Source organism: Hemiscyllium ocellatum, chromosome 20 (assembly GCF_020745735.1).
Source record: "Hemiscyllium ocellatum isolate sHemOce1 chromosome 20, sHemOce1.pat.X.cur, whole genome shotgun sequence".
Lineage (NCBI taxonomy): Eukaryota > Metazoa > Chordata > Chondrichthyes > Orectolobiformes > Hemiscylliidae > Hemiscyllium > Hemiscyllium ocellatum.
In genome coordinates this window covers 56,337,519-56,352,607 of record NC_083420.1, presented here as the reverse complement: position 1 = coordinate 56,352,607, position 15,089 = coordinate 56,337,519, and the positions used below count along the sequence as shown (strand labels likewise).

At 43.2% G+C, this 15,089-nt stretch overlaps 1 protein-coding gene across 1 annotated transcript in view; it reads left to right on the top strand.

Annotated features, from left to right (window-relative positions):
• foxj1b (forkhead box J1b) overlaps positions 1-11,230 on the top strand; it is a 111,917-nt gene extending 100,687 nt beyond the window's left edge. Inside the window, exon 2 of the mRNA XM_060840377.1 lies at positions 10,316-11,230. Within this exon, the coding sequence (XP_060696360.1) occupies positions 10,316-11,119 (804 nt within the window). The 3' untranslated portion in view covers positions 11,120-11,230. The remainder of the gene's footprint in view (positions 1-10,315) is intronic.
• Positions 11,231-15,089: the final 3,859 nt, after the last annotated feature.

The following is a 15,089-nucleotide window of genomic DNA, read 5'->3' as shown; positions in this document are numbered from 1 at the left end:
CATTTTACCTCACTCATCTTCTCATTAACCATCTGTTATTCGGTTGAGGTCTATTTGTATAAATATCAAATCACATCGTTACTTCTGTGATTAATCTATTCACTCAGTGACAATTGTTCGAAGGCTAATTTAAAGTTGAAGTGCTTGAGTCTACTTGAAATAATGTTCCAGTGGGAATGAAATGTGAGGAAAACGCTACATTAAACTGACTGAGTGTTTTGTTTACAAAGCTGAGGTAAAATTATGCACATATAGGATTCCAGACACTGACTGGTCTAACCCGATACAATTGTTAGGATCAGGTTGTCTGAGTAGATCATACTTGAATATCATTACCATAGAACATCTCCCCATGCACATAGATTAGAAACTTAAAAATCACACAACACCACGTTATAGTCCAACAGGTTTAATTGGAAGCACACTAGCTTTTGGAGTGACGCTCATTCATCAGGTGATAGTCGCTCCGAAAGCTAGTGTACTCCCAATTAAACCTGTTGGACTATAACCTGGTGTGGTGTGATTTTTAACTTTGTACACCCCAGTCCAAATCATGAGATTAGAAATGCTCAGCATCTCAATGTATTAAAAGGTTGATCTTTTTCTGCTCACATGACCAGTCCTGAGTGTATTGTTTTATTGTGTTGGAGGTAATTTCCAAGAATTGGGAGGTCATTTCTGCTATTCTGATTCTTTGATCTTGCATTTCCAGTTGTTAGACCTCACTGCAGTTTTGGGAGTTTTTTTAATGTAGCTCTGCCTAGGATCTCTGAGGAACAAGCAGTGGAATTGGATTGACAGATCCTGCTGCTGGTGTTGATCCTGTTACTGGGGCTGCTGGTGTTGAGCGACACCAACAACGCTACTGACAGGATCGACACCGGCAGGGTCAACACCAACAGCACCAGCAGGGTCAGCACCAGCCGCAGCATTAATGCCAGCACCAGCAGGGTCTACACAAACAGCACCAGCACCACCAGCAGGATCAACACCAACACCAGCAGCAGCATCTTCTCTTCAACCTCCTGGTGCTTCAGGGGATGGCCACAGGCAGAGGTATCCCCGATGAGGGTTTGTTTTCTGGACCTGACCAAGCACCTGAGGCTCCTGTCTGCTGTTTACTGACATATACAGCCACCAGGAAGGAGACCTCCTTCCAGTGGGCCAGGTGAATATGCATTACCAGCGCTGGTCAAAGGAGACAGTGAGGACTGCAGGTGCTGGAGAGTCAGAGTCAGAGTGGATAGAGTGTAGCTGGAAAAAGTACAGCGGGACAAGCAGCCTCAGAGGAGAAGGGAGAAATGGGAGGCTGTACACTTTGGTTGGATGAATAGAGGCATGGACTGTTTTCTAAATGGGGAGAAAAGTCAGAAATCTGAAATGCAAAGGGACTTGGGAGTCCCAGTCTAGGTTTCTCTGAAGGTAAATGCGCAGGTCGAGTTGGTGGTTAGGAAGACAAATACAACATTGTCATTATCTTGCGAGGACTAGAATGTAAAAGCAAGGATGTACTTCCGAGGCTGTACAAAGCTCTGGTCAGACCACATTGAGAAGATTGTGAGAAATTTTGGGCCCCATACCTCAGGAAGGATGTACGGGCCCTGGAACAGGAGAAAGCGGGTGAATGGGGTTGAGAAACGTATCAGCCATGATTGAATGATGGAGCAGACTCAATGGGCTGAATGGCCTAATTTCTGTTCCTATGAGTTTATGGTCATTTCGACCCGATTTTTAACTGTGCGTTGTCAAATGTAGGCAATGCTCTCCAGCAATGTCAGTAGCACTGTATGCAAAGGAATAACAGGCCCAGAATAGGATTGAAAAGAGAAGTTATAATTGAATTAATCTGAATCCCCCCACTCTCTGTGGCCCAAGAGACTGGCTTTCAATCTCGAAAGGAAACCTGGATCTTTGAACGAACCGCACTGCGTTGTGATATTGGGAGCCTCCCAGATCTGTGTGATTGTTGGGGGTCACTCTGGTGGGTGATTGGCTTCGACCTCCTGGGGCTGAACTGCTTTGGGTGAGGCCGAGAAGTTTGAAAGTCTCCAGTCAGTAATGTCTCCCCCCCCCCTCACTGCCCTGCCTCCCCTTGCCTGAGTTAGAATCAGGCTACAGTGTACCACTAACACTCTGTGCTGAAGGTAGCACACTCAGTACACCCATTCACGTAGCTTTGTTCTGTTCTTGCATCAGTGCTTTGCTGCAAATATTGTTCATTGCATTAATCCCTAGCCACACGCGACTAATTGGGAATGCAAACGTGACTAATGGTGTGAAACGTGAGCTGTAACCATTGTCAGGTATGTGATCCCAACACACACATTTTTTTTTGTTGCATGGCTTATGCACGTGTACTTTGATGCATCGTTGGCGAAATGGTGAATGCAAGTCCTTAATTCCTAACTGGTGGTAGATACTTGTTGAGTGAAGATGCATATCAAGTATATGGGGTCAGCAGTTCAGTTGGCTAGTTTGCAATGCAGTGTGATGCCAACTGTACCAGTTCAGTTCTTAAACCAACTGAGGTTACTGTGAAAGTCCCACCATCTCAACCGCTCTGCTGGCCTGAGGTGTGATGACGCTCAGGTGAAACTCATCACTACTCATCTCCCACTCTCTCCCTCTGTATCATGGGCCAGCAGCCCTCTGGGACAATGGCAGCTTCACATCAAAACACCCTAAGACCTAGGAGCAGAAATGAAGCCATTCGGCCCATCTAGTCTGCTCCATCATTCAATTGTGACTGATAAGTTTCTCAATCCCACTCTTCCGCTTTCTCCCTGTATCCTTTGATTCCCTTGACACTATCTATCTCCGTCTTGAATATACTCAATGGCCTGGCCTCCACAGTCTTCTGTGGAATGTGAAGTCCACTTGCCGGTTTTGTTTGGTTCAATGTGTAGTGTTCTACACTGAAGTTACTACACCTGACTAAAACCATGTTGCCTGTTTATGTGCAAACTACGACCAGTCCTTTGAAAGGAGGATATAATTGCACTTATTGTGTTTTTGTCAGATTTCCAGAGAAGAATCTTCCTGATCTCCCATCATGACTCAGTTAAAGGTCTGTTGATCTGGAGAAACAGAACAATTTGCTCACATCTGCTGGCTATCCCTTAGAGAATCTATTGATGCTCCCAAATCCAATCTTCTTAAATATAACCTGAACTAATTGGTGCATAGCTGAGAAAATCTAGTTAACATGAAGAGAAATATTGGTAGGATATTAAGGTAAAGCAGCTGGACAGATAGTTCTGATGTGGACTCAGCACCATTATAGTTGTTTTCTAATCACCCAGCTCAGAGGTATTGTTACACACCTCTGGAACAGATGGGACTTGAGCTGGGCCTTCTGCCTCAGTGGTAGGAACACTACCACTGTGTCGCAAACCCCTCCCATTATAGTCATATGGGTTAAGTTTGTCTGAAGTTCATTTTGTCACTTCCTGATAGTAAAACAATTAGAAGGAAACTACAGTCAAGGCAAAGGTTTGGACATATGAGGAAGGTTTGAGGACTCTAGGTCAATACTCGATGGAATTTGGAAGGATGAAGGATGATCTGATTGAAACCTTCAGTATACTGTATGGTCTGGACAGAGTAGATGTTGGGAAGATGTTTCCATTGGTAGGAGAGATGACACAAGGGCACAGCCTTAATGAAGGGGGATCTATGGAATTCACTGCCCCAGAAGGCTGTGGAGGTCATGTCATTGAGTATATTTAAGACTGAGGTAGGTTCTTGAGTGTCGAGGGTATAAAGGCTTACTGGGAGAAAGCAGGAGAATGGGGTTGAGAAACTTAACAGCCATGATGAATGGCGAAGCAGACTCAATGGGCTGAATGGCCTAATTTCTGCTCCTGTGTCTTATGGACTTATAGTTGGTAGTTGTGGATTCACATGCTGACATCAATAATATCACTTTGGTTGGAACAATACCTTGTCCTCACCAGCATGTTCCCAAATGCAGTCCATGCTGCCTCTCCAGATTCCTACTTGGGAGTTTTGGGTTGATTGTAAAACCAATGTCTTCTGTATAATGCCTTTGCTGCGATCACATCGGGAGTAGCGTGTGCACTTTGGCCTTCAGGTTTACTAAAGGATCTCCTTCCCTTTGGAGGCAATTGATCTCTGGAATGGGAGGGTTGTCCAGTGAGAGGCAGAGTAAATTGGGTTGATCCTGGGGACTGGAACCAAAGAAGGTAAATCAGAGACATTATTTTGATTGCCTTGCTGTTTAACTTTGCCAAACCTACTGTCCTATTAAAAAAATGTTAATTTTTTTTCAGCTATAAACTTTATATCTGGTATCAGTTATTTAAAAAGTCAGGTTAGGAACCATGGAGCTCAATTTTGAGGGTTATTGAATGCTTTAACTTTACTGTGTTGTGAATGTAGGAGTGGGAGGTTGATTTGATTTGGCTGTTTCTCTCTGATTCGGATTGTTTAGCTGTTTCTGATTGGGTGGCATGGTAGCTCAGTGGTTAGCACTGCTGCCTCACAGCACCAGGGACCCAGGTTCGATTCCAGCCTTGGGCGATTGTCTGCGGGAGTTTGCATATTCTTCCCATATCTGTGTGGGTTTCCTCCCACAATCCAAAAATGTGCAGTTTAGGTGGATTGGCCATGTAAATTTCCCATAGTGTGAGGTGCATTAGTCAGGGGAAATGGATCCTGGGTGGATTACTCTTCGGCGGGTCGGTGTGGACTTGTTGGGCCGAAGGGCCTGTTTCCACACTGTAGGGAATCTAAATAAAGTTCTCTCCATGTCATAACAACATGCATGGGAGATGTCACAGCAAGGATTGATGAAATTGGTTCCCAGGATAGAAGCAGTTGTACTCTGATTAGAAACTGCGTAAATTGGCTCCTCTGGAGTTTAGATAAATGAGAGATGATTTCACGGAAGATTCTTGGCAGGGAGATTGTTCCCACAGCTCAGGGAATCTCGATTAATCCTAGGATAAAGGTTCGATCATTTGGGACTGAGATAAGGAATGGTTCATGATCCTCCATCTCAGTGGTTGTAAATACTTCATCATTGAATATATTTCAGACTTAGATGGGCAGACTGTCAAGAGCTTTCGGGATTGGAGGGATATGAGGCGTTAACAGGAAGTTGGAATTGCAGCTTCAGTTCAGCCATGATTGTATTAAAGGGTAGGGCAAACTTGAATGCCCATATTGGTTGCTCCTGTTTATTTTGTGTTTTTGCAAGGTTTGTGACGGTTTGTAGCTCAGGTTGAGCTTTAGGGTGTAGGTTTGCTCGCTGAGCTGTAGGTTTGATATCCAGATGTTTCATTACCTGGCTAGGTAACATCATCAGTGGCGACCTCTAAGTAAAGCGAAGCTGTTGGCTGCTTTCTATTTATATCTTTCTCCTGGATGGGGTTCCTGGGGTTTGTGGTGATGTCATTTCCTGTTCGTTTTCTGAGGGGTTGTTAGATGGCATCTAGATCTATGTGTTTGTTTATGGTGTTGTGGTTGGAGTGCCAGGCCTCTAGGAATTCTCTTGCATGTCTTTGCTTAGCCTGCCCCAGGATAGATGTGTTGTCCCAGTCGAAATATTTTGTGTTTTTATGACATCAGCAATAATTCTCAGTCTTTGTATAATAGCAAGCTTCATTCAGCCCTGGATTGATCAGTCACAATGGGAGTGCTTGGTTTGGAAATCTCCTCTCCTAAAAATCTCTGCTTGTCCCTCTCTCCCTGAGTTTGAGGCCTGCTGATCAATTTGTGTGCTCTATGGTTTGAGCTAGAGGGAGAAGCTGAATAGGCTGGGGCTGTTTTCCCTGGAGCTTATAGAGGTTTATAAAATCACGGGGGTTTTGGATAGGGTGAACAGACAAGGTTGTTATCCCAGAATAGTTATCCCAGGAGGGCATAAGTTTAAGGTGAGAGGGGAAAGGTTTAAAAGGGACCTAAGGGATAACGTTTTCACACTGAGGATGGGGGCGTGTATGGAAGGAGCTGCCTGAGGAAGTGGTGGAGGCCTGTACAAATGCAATATTTAAAAGGTATCTGGATGGCTACATGAATAGGAAGGGTTTGGAGGGATATTGGCCAAATGCTGGCAGGTGGGACTAGATTAATTTCAGATATCTGGTCGGCATGCATGCGTTGGACCACAGGGTCAGTTTCCATGCTGTACGTCTCTATGACTCAAAGTGGACAAATAAAGGCATTTCTGTTGTACTGTGGAGTGAGTACAGACATTTGACTTTACTCCATATACTTCCATGTATTTCTGAAGTGCTTTAAATGAGCCTTCCTGGCTGAGTTAGGATTTCAATTGTGAATTTTGATGAGCAGAAAATGGCGATGATATTTTTGCAACTAAGCAAGGTTTCTTCTCATTCTGATTCAAAGTCGGGTTAATTTTTGTGTTTTATCATAATGTGATAATAGCTGATATCTGGTTTGAAGACAAATGTTGAGCTCAATATTATGATATAACGCATTTACAACATTGCAGTGACACACGATCTGTAGTTTGACATTTATGTAAGGAGGTGATCTCAGTCTGGTTTCATTTACAAGAAACAATAGTGAATGATCTTGTGGAATTGGTCTCAAAATAGTTCAGGATTTAGAACTGCAAAGCAAAGTTCCAAAACAATAAATTTTGAAAATGTTGAACCACTTTTTTTTTTGACATTAATACAGCTTTCAGAATCAGGATCTGTATTAGCAGGATGACTGAGGACAGAGTGTGACTGAATCTGCAGCCTACCTGAATCCTTTCAACTCCTATTGTCTCTTTTTACACAGGCAACAGAGACCAGAATTCCAGAGCCAATCAGTTCTGAGGAATGGCCATTGGATCCAAAATGTTAACCTTGATTTCTCTCTGCTAGACCTCCTGAGCCATTCCAGAATTTTTTTTGTTCGTTTCTGATTTCCAGCATCTACAATTCTTTCAGATTTTTATTAGAGACCAGAAATACCTGTAACAGGACAGCCATCTGATAAAAGATGGCAAGGGAAATTGTGGTTCCAGTCAATAATCACTTTGACACACACGTTTTCTTATTCCAATTTCTATTTAGGTGTTAGTCAATTCCATTTAAAATTTCTGAGGACACTTAGCATTAATTCTATTTCTCTCTCCACAAATGCTGCTAGAGTTTCTCCAGCATTCTTTGTTTTAGTTTGTATCATCAAAATTTCATTTTGTTAAGATGAACAACACCTCGAAGTGATATTCATCACTTGTTGCGCAAAGTTTAACTTGTTCTGGTCGCTGACCTACATTGAAACCTGGGTCTGGTAGGATTCTGATTTTAAAGTGTTCATCTCTGTTTCCAACTCCCTCTGTGTCAGGAACCTGACCTGTGTCAGGGGCTGCCAAAGACTGAGCGGCACAAAATGGCTGATGACGGCCCTAACGCCCACCACATTCTGAATCCCCCCCCCCCCAACACCAAATCCTGAAGTCTTTGTATTCACATCGACTGAAAACTGGCATGTTTGAAAAACACCTTTTTCTTTCTGCTACTGAAATGCTAGCCTGCAATTTAGTCTGAGTGTGAGGCTTGTCATCACCATCTTCCAACTCTGTGATCTTCAGCTGAGCGTGGGGTGCTGTGCTGTCACTGTTACTGGGTACATTCTGGAAGCAGTGAATACAGGCCCCACATGTGGTTTCAGTGTGGATATAGAGCTATAGTCAGAACAGATTAACATTCAATTCCATTTGCTAAACTAAATACAGATTGTGTTATTCAGAAAGCTTTTATTGGTGATGGGAGTACTTAAAACGGTGCAGTTAGACCATTGCTAAACTATAGATGTATGAAAGATCTAACATTGGACGTAAGGATACAGCAACTTAGATTTGAAGGGGGGAGGCTGCTGGAGGTGTGGGGAGAGGGTGTGTTTTTCTTTTCTGTTCCCTGATGCTTTAAACCAAGAAATGAGGATACCTTATTACTCATCAAGAAATAAAGGAGACCTGACCCTTTCATCACTGACAGGTATGGTGTAAAGCTTGTGCTTTCAGATAAACCTGTTGGACTGTAACCAGTTGACTTCTGAACTTGTCCACCCCAGTCCAACTCTGGCAGCACTTCCACATCATGATAGTAATGTCACTGGGACTGACTATCCTGAAACTCAGGCTAACTCAATATAGGTCCTGGGTTCAAACCCCACCAGGGAGGAAGCAAGAAGCAATTTCCCACTAGCAGGTGCCTTTGTGGATTCATAAGAATCCCTACAGTGTGGAAACAGGTCTGTCCACACTGATCCTCCAAAGAGTAACCCACCCAGACCCATTCCTCTACCCTATATTTACCCCTGACTAATGCACCTAACCTACACATCCCTGCACACTATGGGGCAATTCAGCACAGCCAATTCATTTACCCTGCACATCTTTGGATTTTGGGAGGAAAACGGAGCACCTGGAGGAAACCCACAGACATGGGGAGAATGTGCAAACTCCACACAGACAGTAATCCAAGGCTGGAATCGAGCCCGGGTCCCTGGCGCTGTGAGGCAGCAGTGCTAACCACTGAGCCCCTTTCTCATCTGCCCTGCAAAGCTCTGTCCCAAAACCCTCTCCTGCTCTCACTCGGTCCAAAGTTTCCCAACCCGATATTCCTGACATATCTCAGTCCAGGTTCCCTGAGGCTTGACCGCAGTACCGACAGTGCCCACTAGTTTGCTCATGAGTGGTATCAGTGTCTCTGGAGCTGAAAATCCCCAGAGGTCTCAGGACCTGTACCATGTAAATCCCGTTTGCTGTTGTAAAGGCCTACCTGGCCATGCCTACACGTGACTCCTGACCATAGTCGTGTTGTTGACTCTTAAAAGTACCCACTGAAACTGGTGAGTAAGCTACCCCAATCATTAGGGATGGGCTACAAATGGTGGTCTAAATCAGCAATGCTCACATTCCGTGAAAGAATGAAGGCAAAATAATGAGGCAAAGGAGGAGAAATTACCAGGAAAAGCAGCGCACAGTTTTAAAATATGGCTTTGGAGGTGTTTCTGTGACAGTCCCATCGCTCACCATCTCTGCTCCCAGCTGGTGGGCTTAAGGTGAATACTTAAAGGCTACTGAGTCTCAATTCTTGGAGATTATGTGAGGTAGTATAAAGTGTAGACAGTGATATAATCTGCCACATGTGTGCATTAGTGCATATGAGAGCAGTGTCTGTGTGGGCGCTGTGCCCTACCAGATCTGCAGTTTTTCTGGAGATGTCACATGTCACAGGTAACAATGGCTGACTTTCGCCCCTAACTACCCTCTGAAATGGCCGAACAAGATGCCCTTGAACTGCTGCTTTTACCGATGCACCACAGCGGTTAAGATGACAGCTCATCACCACCTCCTCAAGGGCAATTTGGGATTGGGAACAAATTGCAAGCACTGACCACAGCTCGTAAAACATTTTTAAGAATTTGAGACGTATTGTGGAATATGCTTTGGCAAGCAACCACATTGCGTTATTTTATTACCTGCAATGCAGAATAATGGCCTTATAGTGAAGGGTAGTGATGCTGTTCCAACTTTAAGGGTAGGACAGAAAAAATAATGAGAAGGTGGAAAACTGGAGCCACCTGACGGTACAGACAGATAGCAGTCGCTCAGTAAAACCTTGCTGCAGCCATTGTAATTGTACATTATCACCATTCGATTTTGAAGCCTAAAACAAGGAATTCCACATTTTTATATCTTGGGATTGGTTGCCATTAATGGCTAAGTAGGAAGAGAACGTTCAATTACAGCAAACAGTTGGAAGCCCCAATCCCGAGCAGAACAATCGAGCATTTCAAGTTGAATAGGTAATTAATGACACTTAAAACAGAGGCATATCTGTCATCTGTATGATGTTATAGAATGCAGTTGGTAAGAAACATCTAGGAATGGATTTCTTCTTAAAATTCAGGATTTTAAAGAAAAGGGAATATTGCAACAAGGGTAAAAAGCTACTTAATAGGTAAGAAACAGAGTGTTTGTTCAACCGAATGCAAATCAGGCAAGATTTGGAAAAGATGTACCCCAGGCTCTAGGATACAAAACTGTATGAACAGAGCACAACGGTGGAATTAGTTCTGGATTGTTCTCACTCAGGGAAAGTGAGTTGAGACTTTAAACTTCTGTGGTTAGCCCAAATCCAACTAATTTTCAATGTTGAGTAGTCCTAAAAATGTATTATTGTAGATAAATGATTTGCAGTTTTTATGCACATGGATGTGTTTTTGGCCTTTTAGAGGCCTAGTTAAGTAACAATAGTTGCTGTCATAGTTTAATTCTGGAAGATTTTCTCATATTAATTCTTCTTGTTTTCTATCCAATTTGCAGAATTCTATTCGTCATAACCTTTCTTTAAATAAATGCTTCATGAAAGTGCCAAGACAGAAAGATGAACCTGGTAAAGGGGGTTTCTGGCAGATTGATCCACAGTATGCCGACATGTTTGTCAACGGTGTATTCAAAAGGAGACGGATGCCAGCAACACACTTTAGCGCCCTCAAACAAAACAAACTCCCATCTGTAACTACATCTGAAGTCTCGATAAATCCATCAACTCAACCTTTCCTGTCTTACCCTGGGCCTGGACATACATCTGTGCGGTACATGGAGAATTCTCACAATAACCCACTATTCAACTCTTCAGACAACCAACGAACTGCAAGCAAACGCAAGCAAGCCTTGCCAAAGCGAACGATGAAGACGTCCAGAACTACCAAGTCTCCACTGCTGGGTCACGACGATCGAGAATCTGAATCGCTCAAGGGCGACTTTGACTGGGCCTCAGTCTTTGATGATGTGTTCAATGCAAATGGGAGCAATTTTGAGGACTTAGACATCAATGCAGCATTGAACTCTCTGGGTACAGAGCTGGATCTTACTGTCCAAGGAAGGCACATTAGCCCACAGTCTAAATGGTGCTCCATTGGGATGGACCAGGTTCTTGCGGAAACCACCAGCCAGGCTTCCCAGTTTGAAGATTTTACATTTTTCTCTGATGCTCAAAGGCATCCATGGGAGGAGATGAAGGAAGAGTTCCAAATTACCCCTTTGGATATAGATCAAGGCTTCAACTTCTATGAAGGATTCTTCAATGAACTGCATCAATGGGAAAGAGGAGACAACTTTCTGTGACAAGACTATATTCCCCTGATGATCAATCTTGAACCATTTGCTACATTAGCATTAATGCTCTTGATTATTGGAAATGTACAGCTTACATGAAGTTCCTTTATGCTGTTGAAAAATGACCCGTTTGTTATTTTTTATTGTTTATAATTTTTACACTGGAATACCATTTTAAGAGATTTCCGTCATAGTCGAAAGAAATCAGTCTGAAATTCTTAATAGTTTAAGATCATACCATCTGATTACATACCAGATTGTACCACCAGAGGTGCACAATGCTGCAATGTTTCAAAGGGATGTGTTCTCAAAGCTATTTGCCGTTTCAGATTCTTTCTTTGTTCAAAGCCGAAAATTGCTCACAACTGCACTTGACACTTTGGAAGACAATGTTGCTGAAGTGAAAATATGAAGCCAATAGTCAAGTCAAGCAAGCGTACAATGAATGGAACTGTGATGGCACTATTTACGTACAGTCAATTAGGAGCTAGCTAATTCTCAACTGAGATGGCTGTTAACAGCCTATTCTTGCCAGTTGATCCAAAAATTGTCCATTGAAGTATATTGCACTTCCTCCTAAAAACGACTAACCCTAACTTGTGTTAAAGTCACCTTCTGTCACCTTGCAGTTGCAGTGTTTCGCCATATGAACTCGAATTAGAAATACAGGGCTAAATTAGAAGTCATTTCAAGTTAATTTTCTACTTGCTTTTTCTTGACTTGGCTATTGAGTGAGTGTTGAGCTTTGCTTCAATGGCTTCACAGAATCAACACACTTACAGGATGTAAGGCACAGTTTTGACCATATATTTTTCCATAAAAGACTTATTTTGCTCAGAAGTACTAGTGTTAAAAGGTGTAGTTTTTTTTTTCTTTTTGGAATTGATTTGGTGACTAACCTGAGTGAAATTCTCAAAAACCGAAGGGACGTGGGGAGGACTTGATTCGATTATTGTTTGGAACTGCCCTTAATCATGACAAACGCAAGGCCTAAATGATTGAACACTAGGAAGGGCAAATGTGCTTTCTACATATCCTACAGTGAAGCAAGCGTCTGGCCTGTCCACATTAGCATGGATCTCATTTTTTTAAAAAAAAAGGTGTAATCAAGTCATCGTGATTCTATGCAGAATTCCTTTTCTTATTGTGTTGGAACTGCTGCCTTAACAATGAAGTTATGAAGTTTCCATCCCGTGACTTTTGTAAAGAGCTGCTATGTAATTCAGAAGATGAAATGAACAACGTCCGCTGAACTGTGTAACTATGCCAATCTGTTCAATTCATGAACGCAGACTAGAGATAAACTCATCATTCTTTGAGCTGACTGATAAGTAGTCACTGTTAGTTGCTTGGTTTGTAACAGGAAAGTCAATGTGTTTGCTTGGGTCACTGTTAACTGACCAGTGGAGCAAATCCCCCATATGTGTGCAATCTCCCATTTTCTATTCTGGTTAATTGCTATTTGCCTCACCGCAATAAAAATTGTGGGGTTTACAGCACATTCTTCTAGAGTTTTATTTGAATAAACAATAATTACCCATCATTTCTTTCCAATTTGAAACATATGCTGCTTCATAATTCAGCATCGTGAAGAACATGAACTAATTTGGGTAAGGTGGATCAAACCATCATACACACCACAACAGTAGATATGAATATGGTATGAACTATTAGAGGTGGGATGGAAATTTTGAATCTGTTTGAAATGCATTGCCAACCTGGACCCAGTTTAGTTCTAGAATTGCTCACTAAATTAAGGCTTCCAGTGAGCGGGCGGGTAAATAGAGCTGGGTGCATGAAAAGATCAGCTCGGATCTTACTCCAAGGCAGAGAGGGTTCGAGGCCTTTTTTTTTAGATTAGATTACTTACAGTGTGGAAACAGGCCCTTCGGCCCAACAAGTCCACACCGACGCGCAACCCACCCATACCCCTACATATACCCCTTACCTAACACTACGGGCAATTTAACATGGCCAATTCACCTGACCCACACATCTTTGTGACTGTGGGAGGAAACCGGAGCACCCGGAGGAAACCCACGCAGACACGGGGAGAACGTGCAAACTCCACACAGTCAGTTGCCTGAGGCGGGAATTGAACCCAGGTCCCTGGCGCTGTGAGGCAGCAGTGCTAACCACTGTGCCACCATGCCTTCTCCTACTCCTCGTTCTTACGATCTTATGAAATGCTCATAGAAATATCTAATAATAAGATTATTCACAGTTGGAGTTCTTCATCCATCACCCGATTGGTAATGAGAAGCCACCTTGATCACTGCAGTCCATATGCTGTAGATTCACCTATGACACTGTTAGGGAGGGAGTTCAAGGATTTTGCCTCAGCGACACTGAAGGAGCAGTGATATGTTAGGGTTTGAATATGTTTTGTGCAGTGGGTTTGTCCACCATCCTGTGTGAGTGATGCCCGTTCAGAAAGGGAATCCTGATTTGTGGGGTGGTGTTTAACCATAAATCGTCAAAATGGATGTGAGAAATTGCATTTCGACTAAAATAGTCAATTGTCTCCTTTCAAACGGGGTCAGTTGTCTCTAAGTGGGTGGCAGTGGTGGCTCAGTGGTTAGCACTGCTATCTCACAGTGTCACAGACCAACTTTCAATTCCCACCTCAGGCGACTGCCTGTGTGGAGTTTGCACATTCTCCCCGTGTCTGTGTGGGTTTCCTCCGGGTGCTCCGGTTTCCTCCTACAGTCCAAAGAGGTGCAGGTTAGGGCAGATTTGCCAGGCTACATTGCCCATAGTGTCCAGGGATGTGCAGGCTAGGTGGGTTAGCTGTAGGAAATACAGGGGGTAGGGTCACTCAGGGTGGGATGCTCTTCGGAGGGTTGGTGCAGACTCGATGGGCCGAATGGTCTGCTTCTACACTGTAGGCATTTCGTATATGATCCTGATTGAAAGATTATTTTGGATTGCACCATTGGTGTCCAATTCTCAATAGGCAGCATTTGCAGTTTTTGACCAGATGGCGATTTGTGGAAACCTTTAGCAGGTCTGATGCATCCTTACATCTGACCAACTGCAAAAAAAAACGGATGAGGAATCTTACTTGCTTTGTTGGCCCAGTTGAATGTCACCAGCAATGGTGTGTGGACTTAACCGGACATTGAAAACAATCAGCAGCTCTTTGGAACCTAAACGTAGAATGCAGTGGTGTGAATAATATTGAGGGGGAGGTGGACAGTGGACAGCAATAAAGAATGCAACAGCTGTACAGTCTTGTTAACTGTGAACACTGCACTGCATTTCACTTGCGCCTTGGAAATTGAACCTCTGAATAAAAGAAATGACTTTGAGTGTTTAAATCCAGACTTTGATCTGTTAAATATTTGAAATATCAGAAGGAGAATGCACGAGTTGTACAATTTTGGTCTTTCGACAGGGGACATAGAGTGTGTCTGAGCGGGCTGCACTGATAATGAGTGACGTCCCCTGTGAAAGGCAGCCTTTGGTCAATCAGAGACAAAGCATATTTGAGAGCAAACAGGTCACCGTTCTGGTGAAGTCAACAAACGGCAGAGAGCAGGAAAGCAAAGCAGCGACTTCCCGTTTCAGCGGAATTCACGACCTCCGTGAATTGGAGGTGGTCTCCACGATGTGGCATCGTCAGTTGAACCATTTGGGAAGTATGCCTTGTCATTTCGTTCCCACAATTATAGAGATAATTGGAGAGAAGTTCTCAAGCTGCTCTGCACTCTCTCCTGTGACTTAAACACATGCACAATTACATTTTTAAAAATATTGGAGAAAATATCGTTGTTTGCAACAATGATATCCTGAAGCTAACAACAGTGTAAACAACTGAACTCAAAGCATTTTCCACGGACACCACACTGTATTCCTTCAGAAAAGCCCGTTTTTAGGTTTATGATAGGTTAGTTAGGATCTCTTTTCCCAAACAAAGTGGCCTGCTTGCCAAAGTTTGTATGTATCGTGTATTAACTAAATTATCATAAGCCATGGT